Source organism: Lytechinus variegatus, chromosome 9 (genome assembly GCF_018143015.1).
Source record: "Lytechinus variegatus isolate NC3 chromosome 9, Lvar_3.0, whole genome shotgun sequence".
In the NCBI taxonomy this organism is placed as follows: Eukaryota; Metazoa; Echinodermata; class Echinoidea; order Temnopleuroida; family Toxopneustidae; genus Lytechinus; species Lytechinus variegatus.
The window spans coordinates 26,713,830-26,737,560 of NC_054748.1; the positions used below are offsets into that span (position 1 = coordinate 26,713,830).

At 38.3% G+C, this 23,731-nt stretch overlaps 1 protein-coding gene across 2 annotated transcripts in view; it reads left to right on the forward strand.

Annotated features, from left to right (window-relative positions):
- The window catches only part of LOC121421584 (N-acetylglucosamine-1-phosphotransferase subunits alpha/beta-like), a 43,161-nt gene that overhangs the window by 15,451 nt on the left and 3,979 nt on the right, over nt 1-23,731 (forward strand). For both annotated transcript variants that reach the window (XM_041616336.1, XM_041616337.1), the window contains exons 9-25: nt 624-692; nt 3,775-3,828; nt 4,502-4,633; nt 6,438-6,608; nt 7,848-7,971; nt 8,429-8,491; nt 9,166-9,221; nt 10,294-10,408; nt 11,186-11,394; nt 12,088-12,257; nt 13,086-13,207; nt 13,737-16,309; nt 17,019-17,215; nt 20,219-20,371; nt 20,759-20,933; nt 22,118-22,203; nt 23,125-23,223. In XM_041616336.1, coding sequence (XP_041472270.1) covers nt 624-692; nt 3,775-3,828; nt 4,502-4,633; nt 6,438-6,608; nt 7,848-7,971; nt 8,429-8,491; nt 9,166-9,221; nt 10,294-10,408; nt 11,186-11,394; nt 12,088-12,257; nt 13,086-13,207; nt 13,737-16,309; nt 17,019-17,215; nt 20,219-20,371; nt 20,759-20,933; nt 22,118-22,203; nt 23,125-23,223 — 4,568 coding nt within the window. The remainder of the gene's footprint in view (nt 1-623; nt 693-3,774; nt 3,829-4,501; nt 4,634-6,437; nt 6,609-7,847; nt 7,972-8,428; nt 8,492-9,165; nt 9,222-10,293; nt 10,409-11,185; nt 11,395-12,087; nt 12,258-13,085; nt 13,208-13,736; nt 16,310-17,018; nt 17,216-20,218; nt 20,372-20,758; nt 20,934-22,117; nt 22,204-23,124; nt 23,224-23,731) is intronic.

Here is a 23,731-nt window from a genome sequence, read left to right on the forward strand (position 1 = left end):
ACTTCTCAGATATACTACATGGACTAAACCCTGTTGGTCTACTATCAGTTTGGTTTAATTGTCATTTGGTCTACACTACAGTTGGTCTAAACCCTACTTGGTCTAATACTCATTTAGTCTAATGCCAGATGATCATTTCCACTCGATATGTTTACCATATTTTTTCTAAAATGAAAATTTAGTTCATAAAAAATTAATCTAACCATATACATGTAGAGTAAGGTATGTTAAACCAAGTGGATATTAGATGAAATGGGTATGGCCTAACAGGAAATTAGACCAAGTGATACATGTATATCGGCTAAATGACAGTAAGACTAAATGATAATTAGTTAAACTGGTTGCAGACAAACTAGGATGAGACCATGTTTAATGAGACCAAATGGAAAGTAGACCAAGTGTGTGTAGACCAAATGACATATTGCCCCCCCCCCCCTCCTCTCTCTTTCTCCACACAAAAATCTTGGGTTCCTCTTCCACGTCATGTGGATGACAGGAGTAATACTTTATTACTTTTCTCTTTCCCTTCCCTACAAAGCAGATGTAGACCAAATGGCATATTGCCCCCCCCCCTCATGAGTCCTTACATAAAATAATACATTTCTTTTCTGTCTCCCCCACAGGCAGAAAAGACAAACACAAGCAGTAGTCTGAAAGTCAACAAGGCCTATCTTGCCTGGAATATGGAGCATGTAAGTTTCATTTCATTTTCTTCCACTCTTAAGCATGTTCACACACAGAAATTAAAGCGTTTTTGAATCGTAATGGAAAAATCACTTTCATTTCTCAGAGTTAATTTAAGCAGTAACCATTTGCAGTGGGCTCATGATGCTTGATGAAAGCTTTAAGTCCCCATGGGCAAAGATGATTGTAGGTTTGCTTGCAAGTAGCATTGGGACAATTTGACATCTGACAGATGGGACATAGGTCAAATGTCACATAAATTGAAATATCTTGTTTATTTCAAGTTTGGTGTTGGCTGTTAGACCAAGTCTTATAGACTGTGGGATGGTCGCTAAAATTGTGACTTTCCGTGGGGCGGCAAATACAACCACGGTTCTTGGACATGATAATATGTAAAATATTATGAGTGAATACATGCACAATGTTGCCATCAGTAAATTTTGCTCCTGACCTCAAAATTAAAATAATAATATGCAAAATCGTACCATTGACTCGACTGGAAATTCCGCCATTCACCCCGTGTGTTAAGGACTTCCGTGAACGCGCGCAAGCGTGCACAATGCATGTAACCTCGTTCGCGTTTTATTTTTTTTATTAGCTGTACATGATATACGTTATAATACAGAATGTACGATGGCGGATAAGATGTCGTCGTCTTCGTCGTGTTTTGACAGCGAAAATGACGATTTATCACTAGCAAATATATGCTACATGCACGTCTTACCCAAGGAAAGAGGGCCAGTAAATTCCTTTCAAATAAAGAGCTAGAACAAATTCAAGCCTTTGCTGCATTCGTTGATGTAGACTACCTGGGACTTCAGAATAAAAATAGCTATTCTTGCAGCAGAGAAGTTTGCGATTGACTTGCATGCAGCCCGGCCCCGGGAGACCAGCCCGACGTCCGACCAGCATTTCAGCAAGATCCGAATGGATCAAAATAAATATAGATGTTCGATGTAGGCCTACCGCGTTTACATCTTGCCCAGAGCCAGGTCAAACATCGTTCGTATATCACCAGCATTGAGCAATCAAGCGATCGAAGGTAATTTGTTTTCACTTTGTGCTCTTGCATTTCACTCTCTGCAAAAGTGAAGCGGTGCAAACTTTGATGATTTTTGTATAGGTCTACATCTAGATTTCTTAATTTGAGTCAATGAATAATGTGACTCATGACTTACTTCGTCTTCTATTCATAGGCTTGTAAATGTGGCGGTGAAGTAAGTCATGACATGAGTCACATTATGTATCGATTCAATTAAGAAATCTAGACCTATACAAAAATCATCAAAGCTTGTACCGCTTCACTTTTGCAGAGAATGAAATGCAAAAGCACAAAGTGAAACAATTTTGGCATGGACAAAGATCGCTATAACAAGGATCACCATCTCAAAATCATCCGCTGTATCTTTTTCACCTTCGATAGCTTGATTGCTGGAATGCTGGTGATACGAACGATGTTTGACCTAGCTCTGAGCAAGATGTGACGCGTTACATCTATAACGTTAGTTTGATCCATTCGGATCTTGCTGCAATGCTGGTCGGGCTGGGCAGGAGCGTAACGGGTCGGTGGCCATGCAGGAGGGGCAAGAGCAAAAAAATCTCCGGTCTTATCAGGGGCAGATCCATAATTTTCCAAAAGGGGGCTAATTTTTCAGAGGAAAGTTTCGACCAGCCCCCCCCCCCCCAAAAAAAAAAGTTTTTCAACCAATTGACAAGCAAAAAAAAATAAAAATAAAGGTTTTCACCCACAAATGAAGTATATTTCGTACACGAAAAAAAGGGTCTTCAATTTCAAGAGGGGGCACACCTTTGTTTTAATGGCATATTTACATTACAAATTTTAGTATTTTGCTTCTCAAAAGGGGGGGGGGGCAGGCAATGGCGTCATGGGGCAACATTTTGAGGGGCGATATGGTGTATCGGGTAAAAAAAAAAACAATGCGAGTGAGCAAAAAATTATACATTTTTATTACAAAAATCCAATTTCAGATTTTGACAAAATGTTAAAGAAGATAACATATTTTTCACCCTTCTCTCTTTCCTTTTCCTTTTTTTTTCTTGGTCTGTACGCCACGGTAAACAAGATTTTGTTTATGATTTTGCATGCTTATTTAAAAAAAATAAAATCACCTTTTCATGACAATCTATCTGTTCTTCTTTCTTTCCTTTTCCAGTTCCTCTTTTTCCCCTTTCCCTTTCATTCTCCCCCTTTTCTTTTTTCCCCTTTCATTCTCCACCTTTTTTTCCCCCCTTTAAGTTCCCGGTGAACTCCGCCAGGGGGGATAGCTTGCCCCCCCTTAAGCCACTGCTCCCTGGGATGGGCCGGGTTGCATGCAAGTCAATCGCAAACTTCTCTGCTGCACGAATAGCTATTTTTATTCTGAAGTCCCAGGTAGTCTACATCAATAAAAATGCAGCATAGGCTTAAATTTGTTCTAGCTCTTTACTTGAAAGGAATTTACTGGCCCTCTTTCCTTGGGTAAGACGTGCATGTAGCATATATTTGCTAGTGATAAATCGTCATTTTCGCTGTCAAAACACGACGAAGACGACGACATCTTATCCGCCATCGTACATTCTGTATTATAACGTATATCATGTACAGCGAATAAAAAAAAATAAAACGCGAACGAGGTTACATGCATTGTGCACGCTTGCGCGCGTTCACGGAAGTCCTTAACACACGGGGTGAATGGCGGAATTTCCAGTCGAATCAATGGTACGATTTTCCATATTATTATTTTAATTTTGAGGTCAGGAGCAGAATTTACCGATGGCAACATTGTGCATGTATTCACTCATAATATTTTACATATTATCATGTCCAAGAACCGTGGTTGTATTTGCCGCCCCACGGAAATGAAAAACTAGAGACATTTTCCTTGTCCATCCCACAGTCTATTACATCAGCAAACATTTTGTATGAAGCTGGTCAATGGTCGAATCCCACTAGACGCTGAGCTATGAATAATGAGATTATATGCACGTTTTATTTTGAAGCTCAATGTAATAATACAAAATGCATGAAATAGGCAGTGAATTTCTATTTTGATAATGATTTCTTTCTTTCTGTTTTCTTTGTTTTTTAAGGAGGAGTCTAAACCTGGTGATGATTTTGCACCAAATAGATTTGAAGATAATGAGGTAAGAATGAAATGATGTATAGTTAAGCAGTGGGCAGGTCCATTCATTATGTTCAGCATTATGCCTTTGCACTTCACCAGCCCATTTTTACATAGGATATTTTTTAAAATTTCATATGAAATAATCATGCTAAATTAAAATTCAGACCATTTTCATGGTGTACTGTATTATGGTATACATTATACTAGTATTTGATATTCGTAATGAAGATGACAAGATTTTTGTAAAGATCCTTGGAACTAGGTTTCTAATGCATAGGAACTAAATTTAAAGAACTTTCATTAAGTACAACAAGAAATTACTAATAGAGGAGGTTAAATCAGATTTGACAATGAAATTCACATTTTCCAAAGAATTAATCATTGAAAAGGAAAAAAACGGTCAATACACTTATTTAACAATTGAATATGAGAAAAGCGTACAATATGATCCAGGTAAATGAATGTTAACAAAGTTTTAGACAGGATTTAATACAAGACTTTTTCTAAAGTTTACAATTCCATGGTTGATGATCATTTCTCTGAAACCGGTAAATGTTATACCTATTCCCAATTCATAAATATTGAAGAAGAAGAAGTAGTTGTAAATTCTATGTCTGAAATCTGTTAAATATTAGGTTTTGGGCTCTTATTCTGTTTCAAATAAATGTTTTCTTTTATTATTTGGATTACAGGAATTGCGATACTCGCTCCGTTCATTGGAGAAACACGCACCCTGGATACGCCGTGTGTATGTTGTCACTAACGGACAGATACCGTCATGGTTGAACCTGGACAATCCGAGGTTGATTCTTGTTTCTCATGATGTAAGTACCATAGTGCACTTGCTGGATATAGGAATATAATGCAAATAATGCACAGGTGCAAATGTGTTATTGGGAATGTAACACACTTAGGGTATTTCCATGGTACCATTCATGTATAAAGCTGGTCCCGTCGCCCCTCGGGCATGCATGGAGGATCGTTCTTTCGCGTGGCTGGTTTCTTTTCCCACTTGCGACTCTTAACCCAAAATTTCACTGTTAGCACCGCGACTGCTTGACTAACCCTCCTATTTTGCAAGGCGAAATCTTTCCATATTATAGGTGGGATTAGCTTTCTTTGCAAAAACGTGAGAAAAGAAAGTGGTTTAACCCTAAAAAGACTGGGGGGGGCTGATTCAGCCCCCCCTCGACATTTTTCGTGATAAATCCTCCGCGCAAAATTTTTTGACCGCGTCGCTCGCTGACTTCTTACTTTCAAGTCTTGCGCAACTTTTGAGACCAAAATTGTGACCCCCGGGTACGCGGTTCCAAAATTACGCAACATTTCGTAAGTGCATGCAGACCCCAAATTACTCAAAAACGTGAATTTGTGTACAAATCCAATGCAAATAGTGTTCTTAACCAAAATTCATAAATGTATCATTATTTTTCCTTTTACTGCTTAAAATAAATTTATTTTATCTTTTTTGTGGTCAAAATAAAGTCCCCGACAATTTCCATTGAAAAAACAATAAAAAACAAAAAGTCGAAAAACAATGAAATACATAAGAAATTTAGAAAACAATAGAATACATAAGAAAATAAAAGTGATTTTGAATTTTTTTTTAAATCAATTTGATCAGATGCCTATCTAGAGTATGTGAAACAAAAATTAGCATTTCAGGGGCATTATTTTATTAATTAGAGCAAACTTATGATTTTACGCATAAATTAGCATAATTAATGAGACATGAGATTTTTTGCAGAATTTGATGTTATAGTTTTGTAGATAATGCCATGGGTAACTCGTGTGCCAATTTTCGTTGCGATCGCGCGATCGACGGCCGAGATCATAGGGGGGGGCTGAATCAGCCCCCCCCCCGTCTTCTTAGGCGTCGAAATAGCCCAGTCTATTTAGGGTTAAGATTAACTGCGGATTATTGGTGGTGTTAACTTGCCTTTTAGCATGACCCGTAGGGCAGAGGATGAAAATCACCAACACAGATAAGCAATTGTGGAACTGTGTATCATTATTGCTTGGAAAAAGACCCAACATCTCGCTGGAGTACCATTTTGTCAATTTCTCAGCAATTTCACACTTTCTGCCAGAATCATTTAGCACAAATTTTTATTTATACATTTTAACTATTTGCGGTTCGTGTTATTTGATTCTGTTCAAACTTATTTTGTGATCGCAACCACAACTGGTATTTACATTTTAATCCTTTAGTGTGCGAAGGACAAATTTTTGTGCAATTGTACATATAATCTATGATAATCTATGTAATCATAGTAATTCATTTTCTCTTTTAAATACTTGCAGTACATGCCTTGTAAAACAGTAATGCATCTTGTGTTGTGTATGTGGATTATATTCCAAGCAAGGATTTTCCATATTTTCCTACAGATTATCAAGAAAATCCACTAATTTTCAATACAAACAAATGTGGCAGGGCAGGCGCGTATCCAGCATCATATCCTACAAAGCCTTTAATGGGCCCAATTGTCTGGGGGGCAATAGTAACTGTATTATGCTTGTGCATGGGCCCATACATTTCTTTGTCATGGTTGATGCTGGATATGCTATTGCATGCTAAAAATTGTGAGTACATTCCCTGATCATATAGTTTTTTTTTGTTATGTGCAGGAGATATTTGTAAACAAGTCCCACTTACCAACCTTCAGCTCTCCCGCCATTGAATCCCATCTGCATCGAATACCAGGACTCTCCAAGAAATTCATTTACCTCAATGACGACACGATGTTTGGAAAGGATATCTGGCCGGATGATTTCTACACCCATGCTTCGGGGCAGAAGGTAATGGTGGGATATGGATGGTGTGGTTTTGGTGGTGGTTATGGTAATGGTGGTGATTCTGGTGGTGGCTGTGGTGATGGTGGTGGAGATGTTGGTAGCTATAGTTGTGGTGGTAGTGGTGGGGGCAATGGGGGTTATAGTTTAATGATGGTGGTGGTGGTGATAGTAGTAGTGGTGATGATGATGTTGGTGATAATGGTGGTGGTGATGATGGTGTTGGCTATGGTGATGGTGGTAGTGGTGGTTGAGTGGTAGTGTGGTGGTGGTAATTATGATTGTGCTGGTGATGATGGTGGTGATGATGTAGGTGATGGTGGTGGTGTTGGCTATGGTGATGGTGGTGTTGGTGGTAGTGGTGGTGAGTGGTGGTGGTAATTATGATTGTGATGGTGATGATGGTGGTGATGTTGGTGATGGTGGTGGTGGCTGTTGTGATGATGGTTGTGGTGTTGGCTATGGTGATGGTGGTGATGGTGGTAGTGGTGGTGGAGTGGTAGTGTGTTGTTGGTAATTATGATTGTGATGGTGATGATGATCTAGTGATGATGTTGGTGATGGTGATGGTGGCTGTTGCGATGATGGTTGTGGTGTTTGCTATGGTGATGGTGGTAGTGGTGGTGGAGCGGTAGTGTGGTGGTGGTAATTATGATTGTGATGATGATGATTTTGGTGATAGTGGTGGTGGTGATGATGGTGGTGGTGTTGGCTATGGTGATGGTGGTGATGGTGGTGATGATGGTGGAGTGGTAGTGTGGTGGTGGTAATTATGATTGTGATGGTGATGAGGGTTGTAGTGGTTTTCTCTGACATTGTTTCCTTAGCAAATCAGGGCACCATCTCATAAAACTTGTTATGATGACAAATTTGCAATAAAAGCTACAAGCTACTAACTTCCTTCAATCTGATTGACTGAACGTAAATTTGTCATAGAATTTGTGCATTTGATTTTATGACAAATCTTTATGAAATTTGATTTGATTTGATTTGATTTGACTTTATTTTACATATTTCACAAGTACAAACAATAATATGAAAACAATATCAGAAAACTCATGAGAATACAAATCAGACAAGGCATAACAATTAATTCAAATTTGACCCAGATGGAAGGATTTTCAGTAGTGAATAACACATTAGTAAAAATCATTGTCAAATTTCTTCATAAAATGATTTTTAAAAAATTTCTTCTGTTAGAAATGATTGAATATGAATTTGACTTTGAATCTATTGTTTTACTAGGTGTATTTGACTTGGCCTGTTCCAAATTGTGCTGAGGGGTGCCCATCATCATGGATCAAGGATAATTACTGTGACAAAGCTTGCAATAATTCAGAATGTGAATGGGACGGAGGCGACTGCAAAGGTAAGTAAATGGTCACCTGACATGGATATTGGTCATGTGACCTGGGGGATTGGTCACCTGACATTTCATTTACACCTGCACCTCTCTACTCTCCAGCTGTACAAGCAGGTTAATATTGGCTTGGATCACAAGCGGTTGGTCTAGTTTTCAGATATTCTGATACTTCATGGACTAAACCCATTTGGTCTAATTACCATTTGGTCTACACTATAATTGGTCTAATGTCCACTTCGTCTAATTATCATTGAGTCCAATTTTGCGATAGAGTCACTACAACCGATTAGATTTATAAAATGATAACAGGTGAGGTAAATAGGGACCTGCTGCGTTGCTAAGGCTTTGATTATTACGGTGCATCACTGTGGAGCATATGGAGACTTCTGCTGAAGTAAGTTTTAGGGCCATTATAAGCAAGTATAATTGTTATATAGTTATTACTGCCTTCTTCTGTCTCCAGGTGTATCGGCCCAGGGACCTGCTATCGGAGGTGGCATGGGAGGCGGTACCAACATGGAACAAAGTGAGTAACGGTAGATGTTCATGATTTGGTTTTGTTTGGTTTGATTTGATATGATATTTCATCTGATCTGATCTGATTTAATTTGATTTTTCTTGATTGGATGTTAATTTTTTTGACTTGATTGGATATGATTTGATTTGTTTTGTTTGATTGGATATGATTTCCTTTTGATTTCATTTATTTTGATTAGATATGATTTGATATGTTTTGATTGGATGTGATTTGATTTGATTTGTTTTGATTGGATATAATTTGATTTGAATGTTTTAATTTAATTTGATTTGATTTGATTCATTCAGACTAAGAAAGTATGCACCACCAACAGTTTTAAAGATGCAAAAAAGAACAACATTTCAAATGATGGACTTCAGCAATCCCCAAATTTGATTTGATTTGATGTGTTCATATTGCACATTCACATAGACATAAAAGCCCCAAAGAATAAATCTATGCACATTCCATACATTGATTATGCTTAAATCAGCACATATATTGAGGAAGCTTCCGATATTAAATGGGTGCGTTTATCACAGTTTGATAAATTTGATCATAAACTGTGGTCTCATAAATTAAAAACTGATTTATACTGTAAGTATAACCTTAACAAGCATGATTTTTAATTCAGGCTCTGGATAAAAATGATGATATTATTGATTGTTATGTTTAATTTGCAGTGTACTGTAACACTGGTTGTGCAAATGGATGGATAGCTGACAAATATTGTGATCAGGTCAGTATCCCTATATCTATCTTTTTTGTAAATTCTTTTCTTCTTTTCTTTTCTCTTTTTTTTTCTTCTCCCTTTTCTTCTTCTTCTCCCCTCCTCCCCTTTTTCTCCTTCTCCTCCTCCTCCTTCTACTTGTTCTTCTTGTTCTTCTTGTTCTTCTTCTTTATCTTCTCTTCCCCCTTCTCCTTCTCCTCTTTCTCTTCTTATTATCATTTCCAGTTAAATTATTACTGTCTTTTTTTCTTCTTCTCCCTCTTCTTCTTCTCCTCCTCCTCCTCCCTTTCCTCCTCCACCCTCTTCTTTTCCTCCTCCTCTTTCTTCTTCTACTTGTTCTTCTTCTTTTTCTTGTTTCTTCTTTTTCTTCTTATTTTTTTTCGTATTTTTTTTCTTATTTTTTTTCTTCTTTTTCTCCTTCTTTTTTTTCTTCTTTTTCTTCTTCCTTTTCTTCTTGATCTTGATCTTCTTCTTCTCCTCCTCCTTCTTCTTCTCCTTCTTCTCCTCTTTCTCCTTTTCCTCTTCTTTTCTTTCTTCTCTTTTTCTTCTTATCATCATTTTCAGTTAAATTGTTACTGTCTTTTTTTTGTTCTTCTTCCTTTTCTTATCCTTTTTGTTCTTGTTCTTCTTCTCCCTCTTCTTCTCCTCCCTCTTCTTCTCCTCCCTCTTCTTTTCCTCCTCCTTCTACTTGTTCTTCTTTTTTCTTCTTTTTCTTCTTTTTCTTCTTCTTCATCTTCTTATTCTTCTTCTCCTTCTCCTCCCTCTTCTTCTCCTTCTCCTCCTACTATTTCTTCTTCTTCTCCTCCTCCTTCTTCTCCTCCTCCTCCTCTTTCTCCTTTTCCTCTTTTCTTTCTTCTCCTCTTTTTCTTCTTATCATCATTTTCAGTTAAATTGTTACTGTCTTTTTCTTCAACCCTACATCATGCATGTAACATACCCTCATTTCTAAGATGGTTACACACTGTATCTAATTTCTATAAAGGCACTCTCTTGTTATTGTATTGTAATCTTCATTACTGTTTATCATTATTGTTATTGTTGTCAGTCAATTATATCCTTTTGTGTTCAACCTTTCCATCAGGCATGTAATGTACCCCAATGTGGTTTTGATGCCGGTGATTGTGGCAAGACCAACCTTCATTCCATCTACTCCGTACTCATCACAGGGTCTGGAACGCAAATCACTCTCCCAAGAGGTAAGTACTTCCTCTTCTCCTACTGCTTCTACCTTTGGGGCGCCGTGGTCTAGTGGTTACGACCCTCGTCTTTCAATCAGTGGGATGTGCGTTCAAATCCCAGATGGGGTGGTTTCTTTCAGCAAGAAATTTACCCACATTGCGCTGCACTCGACCCAGGTGAGGTTAATGGGTAACCGACAAGATTAATTCCTTGAATGCATGAGCGCTGAAAGGCAGCTTGAGCTAAAGCTGGGGTAATAATAATAAGAACAATGCGATTCAGATAGATTATTTCTAGATAGATGGCGCAATATAAATGCCTATTATTATTATTACTTTCTGTAAATTCGTATAGAAGAAGTAGGTTCATTTCATATATAGTAAAAATGCTGGCAGATCAGTGAGAAATAAATACATAAAACAATCAGATTCACTAAAGACTGAAAATTAACCAGTTAAAAACAAAATTTCCTTATCTTTATCATTGCCAAATGACATAAAGTTTCATTTCATTTTTAGCTGCTTATAGTGACATATTTACATAACGGTTCAAAAATCAATTGAATACTGACCATTGAAAAGTCAATGGAGAAAGGACCTTCACTTCGGCCCAGGAACTTCATACCTGTATAAGTTTGTCCATTTATTTATTCATTGTTAAAGTTTTAAAATACAATGTTATTTTTTAGAGGGGGGGCTTTAATTTCCTGTGAAGTGCCTTGAGCATCTATTTATTAAGATGGGTCCTATATATTTTTTTTTATTATCAAAATCTACTCCATGATTCCCCATCAGGCCTCTTGGTAGTGTATTTCAATGCGACTCCAATTTTTGGTGAGGGATCGACGATCACTGAGGGGAAATACGACAATCATGATATCGTCCGGACTGCTACCATCGCTCAGAAGTTCAAAACAATTCACCTTCTTCTCTACAAGAACATGTCAGAAAGTGTATTGACCTTTCACCTTTCCGGCAAGACTAAAGATGACAGCCCACTCAATGTAAGTAATAAAGTAGATCTTTAAAGGGGAATTTCACCCAGATTTCAATTTGGTTTAGCTCAATTCATAAAGAGAATAGAAAAGAAACATATTGTTGAAGATATGCCAGAAATCTACCAAAGATGTAATAATGGAGCTTATAAAAAGTTTGATCTTTTTCTTTCCTTATTATTCCAGAGAAAAATAAAATTATATTATATTGGATGGCTCTGAATGGAATACCAGAAATATTCCAATAGTTTGGGCAAATATTCCATGAATCGCAAATGAGTGGAATATGGGCCCTAACGAGTGGAATATTTCTGGTATTCCATGAAGCATCTTGTCAATAATTTTTGCTGACTACTTTGTTCTCAGCCAATCAGATGCAAGGATTTCAGTAGCTTATAACTAAATTCTTTGACTTTTGTTTCATGAAATGCTCCCCCAGGTGAGTGTTTCACAAAGCATCTTGTCAATAATTTCATTGACTAATTTGCTCTGAACCAATTAGAAGCTAGGATTTCAGTAGCTCATAATAGTTGTCAGTGAAAATCACTATCTGTTGCATGAAATGCACCCCCATGGGACTGTTTCATAAAACACCTGGTCACTGAATTTTTCTGTCAGATTTGTTGTAAAATAATCAAATGTAAGGATTTCAGTAGCTTATAACTAAATTCTGTGACTTTTGTTTCGTGAAATGCTCCCCAGGTAACATTCAATGTGACTGTGAACACCAAAGAGAATAAGAACCTGGATCAAGAGCTGCTCGCGTTGAAGCAACCGGAGGGAGCGAAAGAAGATGGCAAGACAGATGAGGAGAAGAGGAAGGAGGAGGAAGAACCGGCCTTTGAGTTTGAGGACATTTCTGAAGGAAGGAGGTGAGATTATCATGAAGAATAAGGCTCTGAAACAAAATGCATAGCAGAAATCTTAAAACATCTTTTTTTGTAAAGAGGGCAATTCCATTTTGTGTTTTACAGGACATTTTGACAACATTTGACATCCTGTTGACATGAAATTTTATGCTTGATGATGATCCTCAAGTTGTACTAGAAGAGGATAAAGAACCCAGACTTAGAGTGTAACTTGCCTCGATTGCATATCCTTTACAGTTGCAACAAAAATGAGTAGCGTTTCTTACGGGACACAAAAATATCAGAAAAACAAAGAGAGGCAAGCAACAGAAGCAAGGAATACCAGTTGAGTGAGTCCATTTAACACATTGTATGAATAATCATGAACATGAGAGCGGTGTTGGCTCAGTCGGTAACACGTCTGCCCGTCGAACCAAAGATCGTGAGTTCGAGTCCACCCCGTAGATGCAGGCTATGTCACAATGGAAAACACTCCGTCCCTCGGATAGGACGTTAAATGGAGGCCCTGTGTGGAGGAGAGTCACCACCTTTGCACGTTAAGAACCCACTGCACTATTCGTATAAGAGTAGGGGAAACCCCGGTGTAGTGGTCCACCTGCATTCTCTCCTGTCAGTTATATCGGGAGGAGAGACCTGCGGGTCATAGTGATTCAGTTCGCTTTTCGCCTCCCAGGCACTGGTGACGCCAAACAAATAATAATAATAATCAATGATCAATCTTTAACTTTGTGTTATGGTTTTCAGGTTAAGGACATTCATTTTCTCTTTAACAGCAATCTGGTTAAGCTAAACGACATTTAACCAACTCATCTACTTTATTTCATATTTCAGAGGTCCAAAGCTACCTTTAGCCAGAGAGAAAGACATCTCTATATCTTTTGAGCCAAAGGAAGAAGAGCTCACTGATGATATCGCAAATCAGCTGAAAGAATTATCCAAGCAGCTGGAGGACGGTAAGATGATACAATCAAACATGATTTCGGCAAATCTGCTCAAGTTGTAGAACTGTTTTCTTAGATTATCTCTACTACAGATTTGATTTGATTTACAGGGGGGGGGGGGGTGGTCTGGGCGTGTCGTACAAAGAGTTAAGTACCGATGGCTACAAGATATCTCATTGATTGATAAGCAGAAGCATGTGTCCTCTAAGGTTCATACAACATGCAACTGGGAATTTAAATGCAACTTTTTTGGTACACTAGTCTTTGTGAAACTCCCCTTTATATAGGCAAGCATTTCTTTAGAAATTTGGACTGTATTAAATACTAGTCTCTGTCTGATAAGTGTTTTGTTCTGTGGACATTATACTTACCTCCTAAAATAAAACGAAGCAAAACAGAGATGAATCTTCAAAAAGCAAAAGAAAAAGAAAGACAAGTAAGAACAAATAAAAGAGAGAAGGAAGGAAAGTAAACTATCAATGAATCTATGGAAACTGTTTAACTGAATCTTATGTTGTTGTTTTTTTTTCATTTTATACAGGTGATATCACCAAGAGGGGGCATGACCGCATCAGATCCCAGATACTTGCCCAGTACTTGCTTTCACAAGAGTACACCAAGCGCAGGAGAGAAGTGGCCCAAGGACTTCACAAAGCAGGTGGCAAACAACCCATCATTGATACCGATGCCGGATTGGGAAGGGTCCCTGACATTGTTCAACAACCTGGACAAGGATTAGGTCTAGGTGGAGGTCAAGGACAAGGGCAGGTTCAGGTGCAAGGACAAGTTATTGGGGGAGAACGGGCTCAGGGAGCATTTGGTGGACAACCTGGACAGCATGGTCAAGGAGTGTTCAATCAGCAGGTTATTCCACAGCTTGGGCAGGGTGGGCAAGCTGGACAAGGTTTCAGGGATCAGGTTGGGAATGGACTTGCAGGAAAGCAGTTGGGACAAGGTCAAGTCTTCAAAGACACAGATGTTGGCCAAATACCAAGGCAACGAGACCTTGGACAGGGTCAACAGATTCAACAACAAGGAGCTGTAGGACAAGGCTTTGGACAAGTACAAGGACAATTTATCGATCAGCAGATGGGTCAGGGATTGCAAGCAGGAAATGGCCCGGTACCAGTTGGACAGCTAGGAGAAGCACAAAATGGAGGGTTAGGATTGGGGCAGCTGCCTCTTGGACAAGCTCCAGTGAATCAAAATGATGGAGTCCTTGGACAGCTACCAGGACAAATGCCAGGACAGCCACAAGACAATCAGGTTTTCAGGAACCAACCTCATCAAGGGATATTTCAAGATAAATTTCCCAGAGAACAGAACCTTGTTCTTAACAATGCTCAGCAGCAGATGCTGGGAAAAGCTGCTGGACAAGTTCCTCAAGGTAACACCTTTGCAGGTATTCAACAAGGATTCAACCATAATGGACAGCCTGGTTTGCAGAATGTACATCATCCGGCAGGTGGTCAGAACTTTGGAGATATTGCTAAGGCCGTTGGTAATGATGGAGCCTTGAGAAAGGAAGCTGATGCTTTTGATAATGATTTATTTGGAGCCAACATATATAAATCAGGGAAAACTGTAAATCAGGGACAGGTTGTTCAACCTGGAGACAAAGCTCATGGAGGTTTTGGACAGGGTATTCAACCTGGACAACAAAGGCAACAAGAACCTGGCAATCCTCTGCAAGGATTACAGGCTCCTGTAGGGAATGGTCTAGGACAGGGTCCAGCTGTTGGAGGTCCAGATCTTGGCCAGGGGCATGAACAAAGAAGAGCTGATGCAAATGCTGGTGAAAATGTGGGGCAAGGACTTCATCAAGGTGAAAGGCTTGATAACCAGTTAGGACAGGAACTTAATCTGGGGCAACCAGTAGTGCCCTTTGAGCAGAATCAGGGTGGTCAAGGTCACCAACCTGGAAGGCCACTGGAGGAGCAAGGTGTTGGAAAGGTGGGCAGGATCAATGGTGGTCTTAAGAACCTTGGTGATGATAATCCGCTTGGTCTTCAACAGGGTATTGGTATGAAAAAGCAAGACCCCAAACTGGAGGAGACAAGAGAAAAGTACAAACATTTTGCAGACAAGTTTGAGGAACACAAAGGAAACCAGATTAACCAGGGTATACCTGATGTGATAGCAGGGCAAGGAAATCTGAATCAACCAATGGGTAAAGAAAATTATGTAAAGCAACCAATTGGAGGGCAGAAACAGCAGGTAGTGTTTGATGCTAAACCGCTGGCAGGTGTCGGTCAAGATCTTGAACCGATGGATGACTTAGATAATCCACTAGGTAAGCCAGCTGACTTGGATCAACCTGTCATAGACCACAATGACATGAACAGAGGACTTAGAAGAGGTATCGATTCTAACCAGCAGGTCAGAAAAGTGGACGATTTGGAACCACCTGTCAACTTGCATCGTGACAATGATGCACAACCGATAATCGAAATCAAGAATGACCTGATCCAGAATGGCATCAATGGGGAGGAAACCAAGAACAGGCAACTGCACGAACCAGATCAGTTGCAGGACAAGGATGGTCTAGCCTTGAAGCCAGGGAATGAGAATGACTTCATGGACAACGACAACGTTGGGAATCTGTTGAAGGAACAGAACAACCTTCCATTCCAGATTCCAGATGCTGCAGAAGTTGACTTCGAGGATGATCGGAACCCTTCAGACGATGCAGGCGATGTCAGAAGGAATGACAGAGGCTTCAGGAAACTTCTATCACTCACAGACAAAGAGAAGGTGTCTCTGGACAGTGCTGCTGACCCAGGTTTTCTCCTCTTTAAAGATCCTAGGGATGTCCTCAAGATCAAATCTTCCTGGGTCACGAAGGCCAAGCATGTTGTGATGAGAATCACAAGTGGTTTCCTGGATCATGAGATACAGAAAAAAGTAGTCCCTGCAGATATCAGCAAGAAGCAGGATGTCACTGCCTATCATGAGCTACAGAAGTGGAGTGGCGGTATGCCTGAACATCCTGTGTTTCCCCAAGAGGGGAATGAACTTGCTGAGGAGGCAGCCTTGAGGCAGAAGAAAGATCAGGATCGGAAGAGCAGTTTCTTGCCTTGGGAACGGACTGACAGCTTCAATAATCTCACCAAGGTATGAATTGGTATACTGTTTAAAAAAAAAGGAAAAATCTTTTGTCATAGCCTCAAATGAAATTCTAAGTAGATATCATGGCCACACCATGAAACATGCCATGGAATGACCCAAAACACTACCTATATCAGCCTTTTGAAATTACATGACACACCGACAGTCTGAACATATAGGTGTATACGGTTATACGAGTTCAAATATGCAAATATGCACTCAAAGTAGGGTAGAAATAAAGCATTACTGTAATACATGTATATAATTAAGGATGGAATGGATTTGATGAAACAAAATAATAAAGATATGAAAAAATAATGAAATCTTTAAGGAGAAGGGAGGGACAGAATTCAAATAGTCATCACCACAGATAGCACCATAATGATTCCATTGCTATACATATTTAGAGTCTGGCAAACTAGTTACAGTGGAAGCCAACTTCCTGTTATTTATTATATTTATATATTATATCAATTTATATCTCAAAATTGAATTATATTTCATGGTTAAGACTAGCTCTTTATAAAATATAGTCGATGATAGACCACATATATTGTTGGTTTTTTCTCCCCTCCTTTAATTTTTTTTTGCTGCATTGTTGATTTTTATTTCAAAACATATATTCTAAGACTAACTCTTTATAAACCACAGTCTATGAGAGACAACACACTTTAAAGCTGATTTTCTTTTTTTTGCAATGTCTTTTTTTTCGTAGCTTCTTGAGCAGCAGGACAGGATGGAGCAGTATTCGGCGCAGAGTGGTACGCAACGCCGTCTTCTGGACACCTTTGGGGATTCTCTAAGGCATGTCAACAAGCTCTTCAACAAGAAGTTTGGTTACCAGGCCAGGAAGGTGCCCGCCCACATGCCTCACATGGTGGACGTTGGCATCATGAACGATCTGCAGGCTGAGTAAGTCAAGACCAGGGGCCCGTTTCTCAACACCGTCATAAGTCTAACTTCTTGACTAAATCGGAGATAGTGAGCTACTTGTCCGCTAACCGTTTCACGAAGCCCTCTTTACCAAGATCGGGTACAACAACCTCACTAAATATTTATGACACCTCCGAACCTGTCACAACTTCTTTCTTAATGACGTAGTGGCATCACGTGGGTAGACTATGACATGCAAAAGTGCCTAGAAATGTGAAAATTATAATCTTACGTAATCAATCATAGATGTTGAAATTACATCCAAACACAAGTTGGATAATGCATTCTATGATCATTGTAATACAAAGAATCTACAAAAACTGTTGGTAATACTCCACAAAACCATTCATTTTGAAATAGTAAAATAATTTAATCGATAAAGATTCAACCACGTCAGGTCATCCATAAATGGACTCGTATTTGTCATTTTCAGACCCCTATTAACATTTTGATAAATTCTATCTCTAATTTATGCATAGAATTTGTCAAAACGTAAGTTTTAGTATCTAAGATTTAAAAGAAAACTGTTAAACTATATTTTGATGATGTTTGGAATCGTAAAATACCGTATAATTATCATCATTTTACAACGAAAACCGTTATGGTTTTACTTTCGTAAACTATTAAAATTGGATATCCCGGGGGTACCCATCTCAACGTCCACATGTGATTTTTTAGTCACGAGATCAATTATTCATAATTCCATATTCTCAGCAATTGAATGCTCTAGTCTTCATGGTCTAAGTATGTATGGTGCATAATATACCTGTGCTATTATTTTTAAAAGATGTAATTCCCAATTTATCACAATATTTGCAATTTTGTTGTAATTTTTCTTTTTGAAAATTATGCTATTTTGTGACTAAGGCTACGTCTCGTCTGCTCTTTTTACCGATAATATCGATATCAAGTTATTTTAGTTAGAAAGCCTTTCGAGAAACGGGTTTAGTAAGATTGGAACTAACTCCGTGGTTGGTGGATAAAGATATGACTAACTTGTCCAGGTGTTGAGAAACGGGCCCCAGGACCAGATCTTACAAAGAGATTTATGATCTATCAGGATCCTGTCTTGCAAAGAGTTCAGTTATGATTGATCCAATCAACCTCAACTATGGAAAGCCAGCAACATCAACATTTATTTTACATCTATTTTACATTTTACAGTTTTTGTCTCGCCTGCATAGCAGAGCGAGACTACAGGTGCCGCTTTTCCGACGGCGGTGGCGTCAACATTGAAATCTTAACCAAGGTTAAAGTTTTGAAATGTCATAACTTAGAAAGTATATGGACCAAGTTCATGAAACTTGGCCATAAGGTTAATCAAGTATTACTGAACATTCTGCCTGAGTTTCAAGTCACATGACCATGGTCAAAGGTCATTTAAGCTCATTGAACTTTGGCCATTTTAGAGGTAATTATTAGATTGCTGTCATAACTTTCACAGTTTATAGATATATTGTATAAAATGTGGATATAGGGTAATCAAATATCACTGACAAATTTTAGGTCACATGATCAAGGTCAAACGTCAATGAACGTAGTATAGTATTGTATATGAATGGTGTTTTTTTGTGAATAATTATTTTATAGTAGTTTTCAAAGTCAGCACTGCTCCTATATTGAATCGCATGATGCAGGTGAGACAGCCAGAGGCATTCCACTTGTTTTACATGTTTGTTCCAAACATTTTCTAACTATGATGTTTATTCCTATATTGTTTTCTTGAAAATTCAGTGCGCTTCTCTTTATTTGCAAAGGACATTCTTGAAATGTCCTGTAGAAAATATTATGACAAATATGGATTTCCAATTGAATTGAGTTTGATTGGATCAATTGTAACCCTTTGATAGGCGGGACCCTGATCAACCTCAACTATATGGAAATCCATCGTCATAATTTTTCTGACAAGAAAATTTGCAATTTGTTAACAAATTTTCGGCATAAATCCTATCAGTATGCTCGATCTGTAATGAAAATCATAAGATCAGTATGCTCGATCTGTAATGAAAATCATAAGATCAGTATGCTTGATCTGTATTGAATATCATAAGATCATAAGTAAAAAAATCGAAACCAGTGGGATTCGAACCTGCCATCTACTACTTTACGGGCAGCGACTTAACCACCAAGCTATTCTGGTTCACGGCTAAGCCACGATGAACTGAATTCAAATACCCTCGATCCTCTTCTTTCTGACTCAGTAATATTCAAATGCCGTCCGCCGTGGACAATAGATAGTAAATTAAGAGGCTTTTATAGGAGGAAATTATTTTATAGGAGAACATTTTCACAACGTCCTTTGTAAACAAAGAAGGGCATACTGAATGGTCAAGATGATGAATGTATGAATATGCATCACATCTAGAAATTTTTTAAAGAAAATATGCATTTTAGGTGTTTGCGTTGCTAGCTTTTTCATATTTGTGGTTGATTGGATCTATTGCAACTCCTTGTGAGATGGGACCCATGGGACCATCATACAGTATGGATTAAATATCACCCAGGAAGAAATAAAACAAGTAGTCCAGACAATTCCAAGATGTCCGTGACTGAAAAATCACCATTCAGTTTCTCTGCAGGGGACATTTGTGGCACATATATAGTACTCAGTGTGTCAAATTAAATTGTGATGATGTTTCTGGTAATTTTTACATTTTCACCTTTTTAAGCATTATAAGTAATAATAATTTTCAGGTGCAAAGTTTTTAGGGATTCATTTTTACAAAAAAAAACCGAGGCAGGTAACAATTCGAACCTTACAGCTCAGACTGTTCAAAGTCAAATCATTGTTTACCAATACTTTAACCATTAATTTTTGGGGACTTATTGTTGTTTTTGTGCTTGACAAAAACAACAATAAGTAAATTGAAGAGAAGTCAACAAGTCCAAATAGTGTTTACAGATGCATGTAATTTTTGTAGACTTTAGTTGTGTTTGAGCTTGGCGGTCACCTAATATGATAGTTTTGTTTGATTTTGAAAGGTTTGAAGAAGAATATGACATCACATCGTCCCATCGTCTGCGTCACTCCCGGGACATGCAGCATGCCTTCTCCTACTTCTACTACCTCATGGGCACGCCCAAGATCGTCAACGTCACTGAGGTTTTCGATGAATTCGATACGGATGGATCGGGGTGAGTTCACTGTATAATGGCAATCAGCACATTGTCCACTCTGTAGAGTGAATATGTTCATTTTATAGGCAGAAGTCGCAGGATTGTTTACTATTATTTTGCCTAATTAGTGAGCTTTCAATCCTCGTATTGGCAACGCTTTGTATGTTTCTCCTTTTGATCTTAAATTTTGTAATGATTTGTATGTTTCTCTGGTCAGTGCTTAAATTGGCAATAATTTTATTGCTCTACCTCTGAACCATCAAATTTGCAACAATAATAATATTTTTCCATTCAATCTTCAAAATGGCAACTAGCAGGTACGGAGTGGTCCATTTACATAGGTGGTCACTATTACCATATTCGATTGTATCATCATTTTGATCATGATATCTTTTATCCCTACAGTGTGCTTTCTGATCGAGAGATCCGCACCTTGGCAACACGGCTCTATGAGCTTCCCCTTGACCTGAAGACATTGACTTCCCTAGAGGGAATGATTATCCATTGCGCAGTCAACGTGTCGACTAAACTCATCGCACCAGCAGAGGGGGCTATTGAAAAGTACTATGAAGAAAAAATGGTGAGTTTATTTATCTAACGTTGCTTTCACATCTAGGTATGGTCGCAGTGAACCCTGGTACCCAGTGACCGATGAAATCATGATGTGAAAGCATTTCATATTACTCAGCAACCGATCATTTTTAGCAAACAATCGGTAGCTGAGTACGGTCGGATCTTACATGAAGCTTTGCCATGATGATATAGGAATGCTTTGAGCACCTAGCAAAGTGGATATGTGCGCTATACAAATCATATTGTCATACATGTACATATTAAAATAGTTAGCAGACAAACTGTTTGGAAGGTGGAAATCGCCAATAGAAAGCGTTTAAATGCCTCTCCAAAATATGCCATGCATCGGTCCCTAAATTGACTCGAATTTGATGACGTGTATGACGGTACAAGAGAATTGATTGGCTCTCCCACATCAAGCTCCATTTGCATGCAAAACCTACTGCGAATGCCAGTGCCTGTGCGATTTCTCCACACTATCACTAAGTAGTTGGATCGTGAAATGGAAGAAAGCCCAGAATTTATGTGTAGATTTAGATTTCGAAACAAATGTTGTTGAAGAAGAAGATATTGATGATGAAGATTCTAGCTCTAGTTTACAACTAAGCGATATGGAAGAAGGAAAATTAGGGGAATTGCGCCAATGATGGAGAGTGGAACGAACATGAACTGTTGTTAGTCAACAAACAGGCCAAACAATGAAAAAAGTCCATGATAGAGAGTGTCTTCTCTCACTTAACAAATTCGAAATATAATGATTAGAATAATGATTGCATGTGCTTGCAAACAAGTAAAATGATCTGTCTGAACCAATTGATGTATGTACCCAAATCAATTCATGATGAGTAGCAGCAGACGATATATGCACCGACGAGAAAATGAACTTCAGGTGTGGGATGGATACTCGATCGCTCGTTCTGTTTCAATTCCGATATCATTATTCTGACCGACGAAATTCAGGGATTTTTTTTATAGAAATAAAAACTAACACTTGGCTGATCAAATATTTGAGAAAAATTAAAATGAGATGTAAAACTGAAAGATCAACCAGCTAGCTTGCATGCACTGCTGAAATAAATTCCTTGGCTTAAATTTCTGTGGCTTGCACATGCAGGTCTTGTTTCCAAGCTAAATATAGCTAGCTAGCTGGCTACCCTTTTATTGTTCATGTTTTTTACTTGATCCAAACAGCCTCAGGTAACTAAGGATTTATTGATGCACTGCCCTCCTTTGATAGAAAAGATGCAAGGAAGTGTCAAAGGTCAAACTATGTACAAGTGAGTATCAGTTAGAATAACTAACATAAGTCCTTTATCCTACATGTATAGTGTATTTGCAAGTATCACAGCAACATGTACATGTATTCAAGCTCATCGACCTATATTTAAAAGCTAGTATCACTTCATTCAACATGTATTAAAGTCTGTTGACCTATATGTGCAGGATGCACAAGTTGGTATTATAACTGCATGTGCAAGTACCATTTAGTATTACTCTAGGCTAGCCAACTTTTATTTCAACCCCATGACCCTCATGTACAGTACATGTATGTATAGGTATTGCTTTGACAACATGCATTATGATGTTTTTGACCTACATATATATCTAAGTAAGAATTGCTTCAGCCAATCTTATATAAAAATATCTTTGACCTTCATATACATGTGAATACAACTATAAGTAAGTACTACTTGTAGTACTACTCATGAACAGTTGTAGAATTAACCAACATTATTAACTACATTGACCTACCTGTACATGTTTGTAAATTACTGTATTTAGTCAACTTTTACTTTTAAACTTCATGTACAGTATGTAGTAGTATGTGTGACTTGTATTAAAAGTCTTGCTTCAGTTTGAGTTGGACCTCAATGAATAACCATCCCTATGAAAATTGTTATAAGCTACTGAAATCCTTGCATCTGATTGGCTCAGAGCAAATAAGTCAGTGAAATTAATTGACAAGACGCTGCATGAAACACTCTCCTGTAGGAGCCTTTCATGAAGCAAATAGTCTGTGATTTTTTAATGACAACTGTTATAAGCTACTAAAATCCTTGCATCTGATTGGCTTAGAGCAAATTAGTCATTGAAAATCATTGACAAGATGTATCATGAAACACTCCCCATGTCTGGAGGAGCCCAAGATATATTTTCCTCTGTATTTTTTTATTTTGCGAATTATTTTTGTTTGATAGGTACGAGATCATGGGAGAGGAGGAGATAGCGTTCAAGATGATCCAAACAAACGTCTCGCAGGTCATAGGTCAACTTGACGATATTCGCAAACATCCCAAGTAAGTGGATCGGTCCAGCTTCTCACATGTTACACCTTGAAGAAAGACTGAGTCACATCCAGGGGGGTGTTTCACAAAGATTTAAGTATGACTTAAGTTGCACTTAAATGCCTAGTTCCGTATGTTATAAAACGCATGGCCGCATTGGTCTGGGGCCCGTCGCAGAAAGAGCTGCATTTAAACACAAGTCAAAATATCAATCGCAAGTCCCAAATGCGCGCTGTTGATTGGTTGAAAATCAAGTTGCGCATGAATTTAGAGTTGCGATTGATTGCAACTCTTTCTGCAACGGGCCCCAGATCATGCAAAGAGGATGAGCTCTACTGCGTATTGATCGCATGATCATATCGTGTATGCGTCTGCATTTAAGTGCGACTCTAAGTCATACTGAAATCTTTGTAAAACACCCTCCTGATATTAGTCATGTTTTGTGGAAGTGAATGAATGAATGAAAATGAATAAAGTTTTCAAAAGGACTTATAAATGTTGTCCATCCTCAGAAAATTTG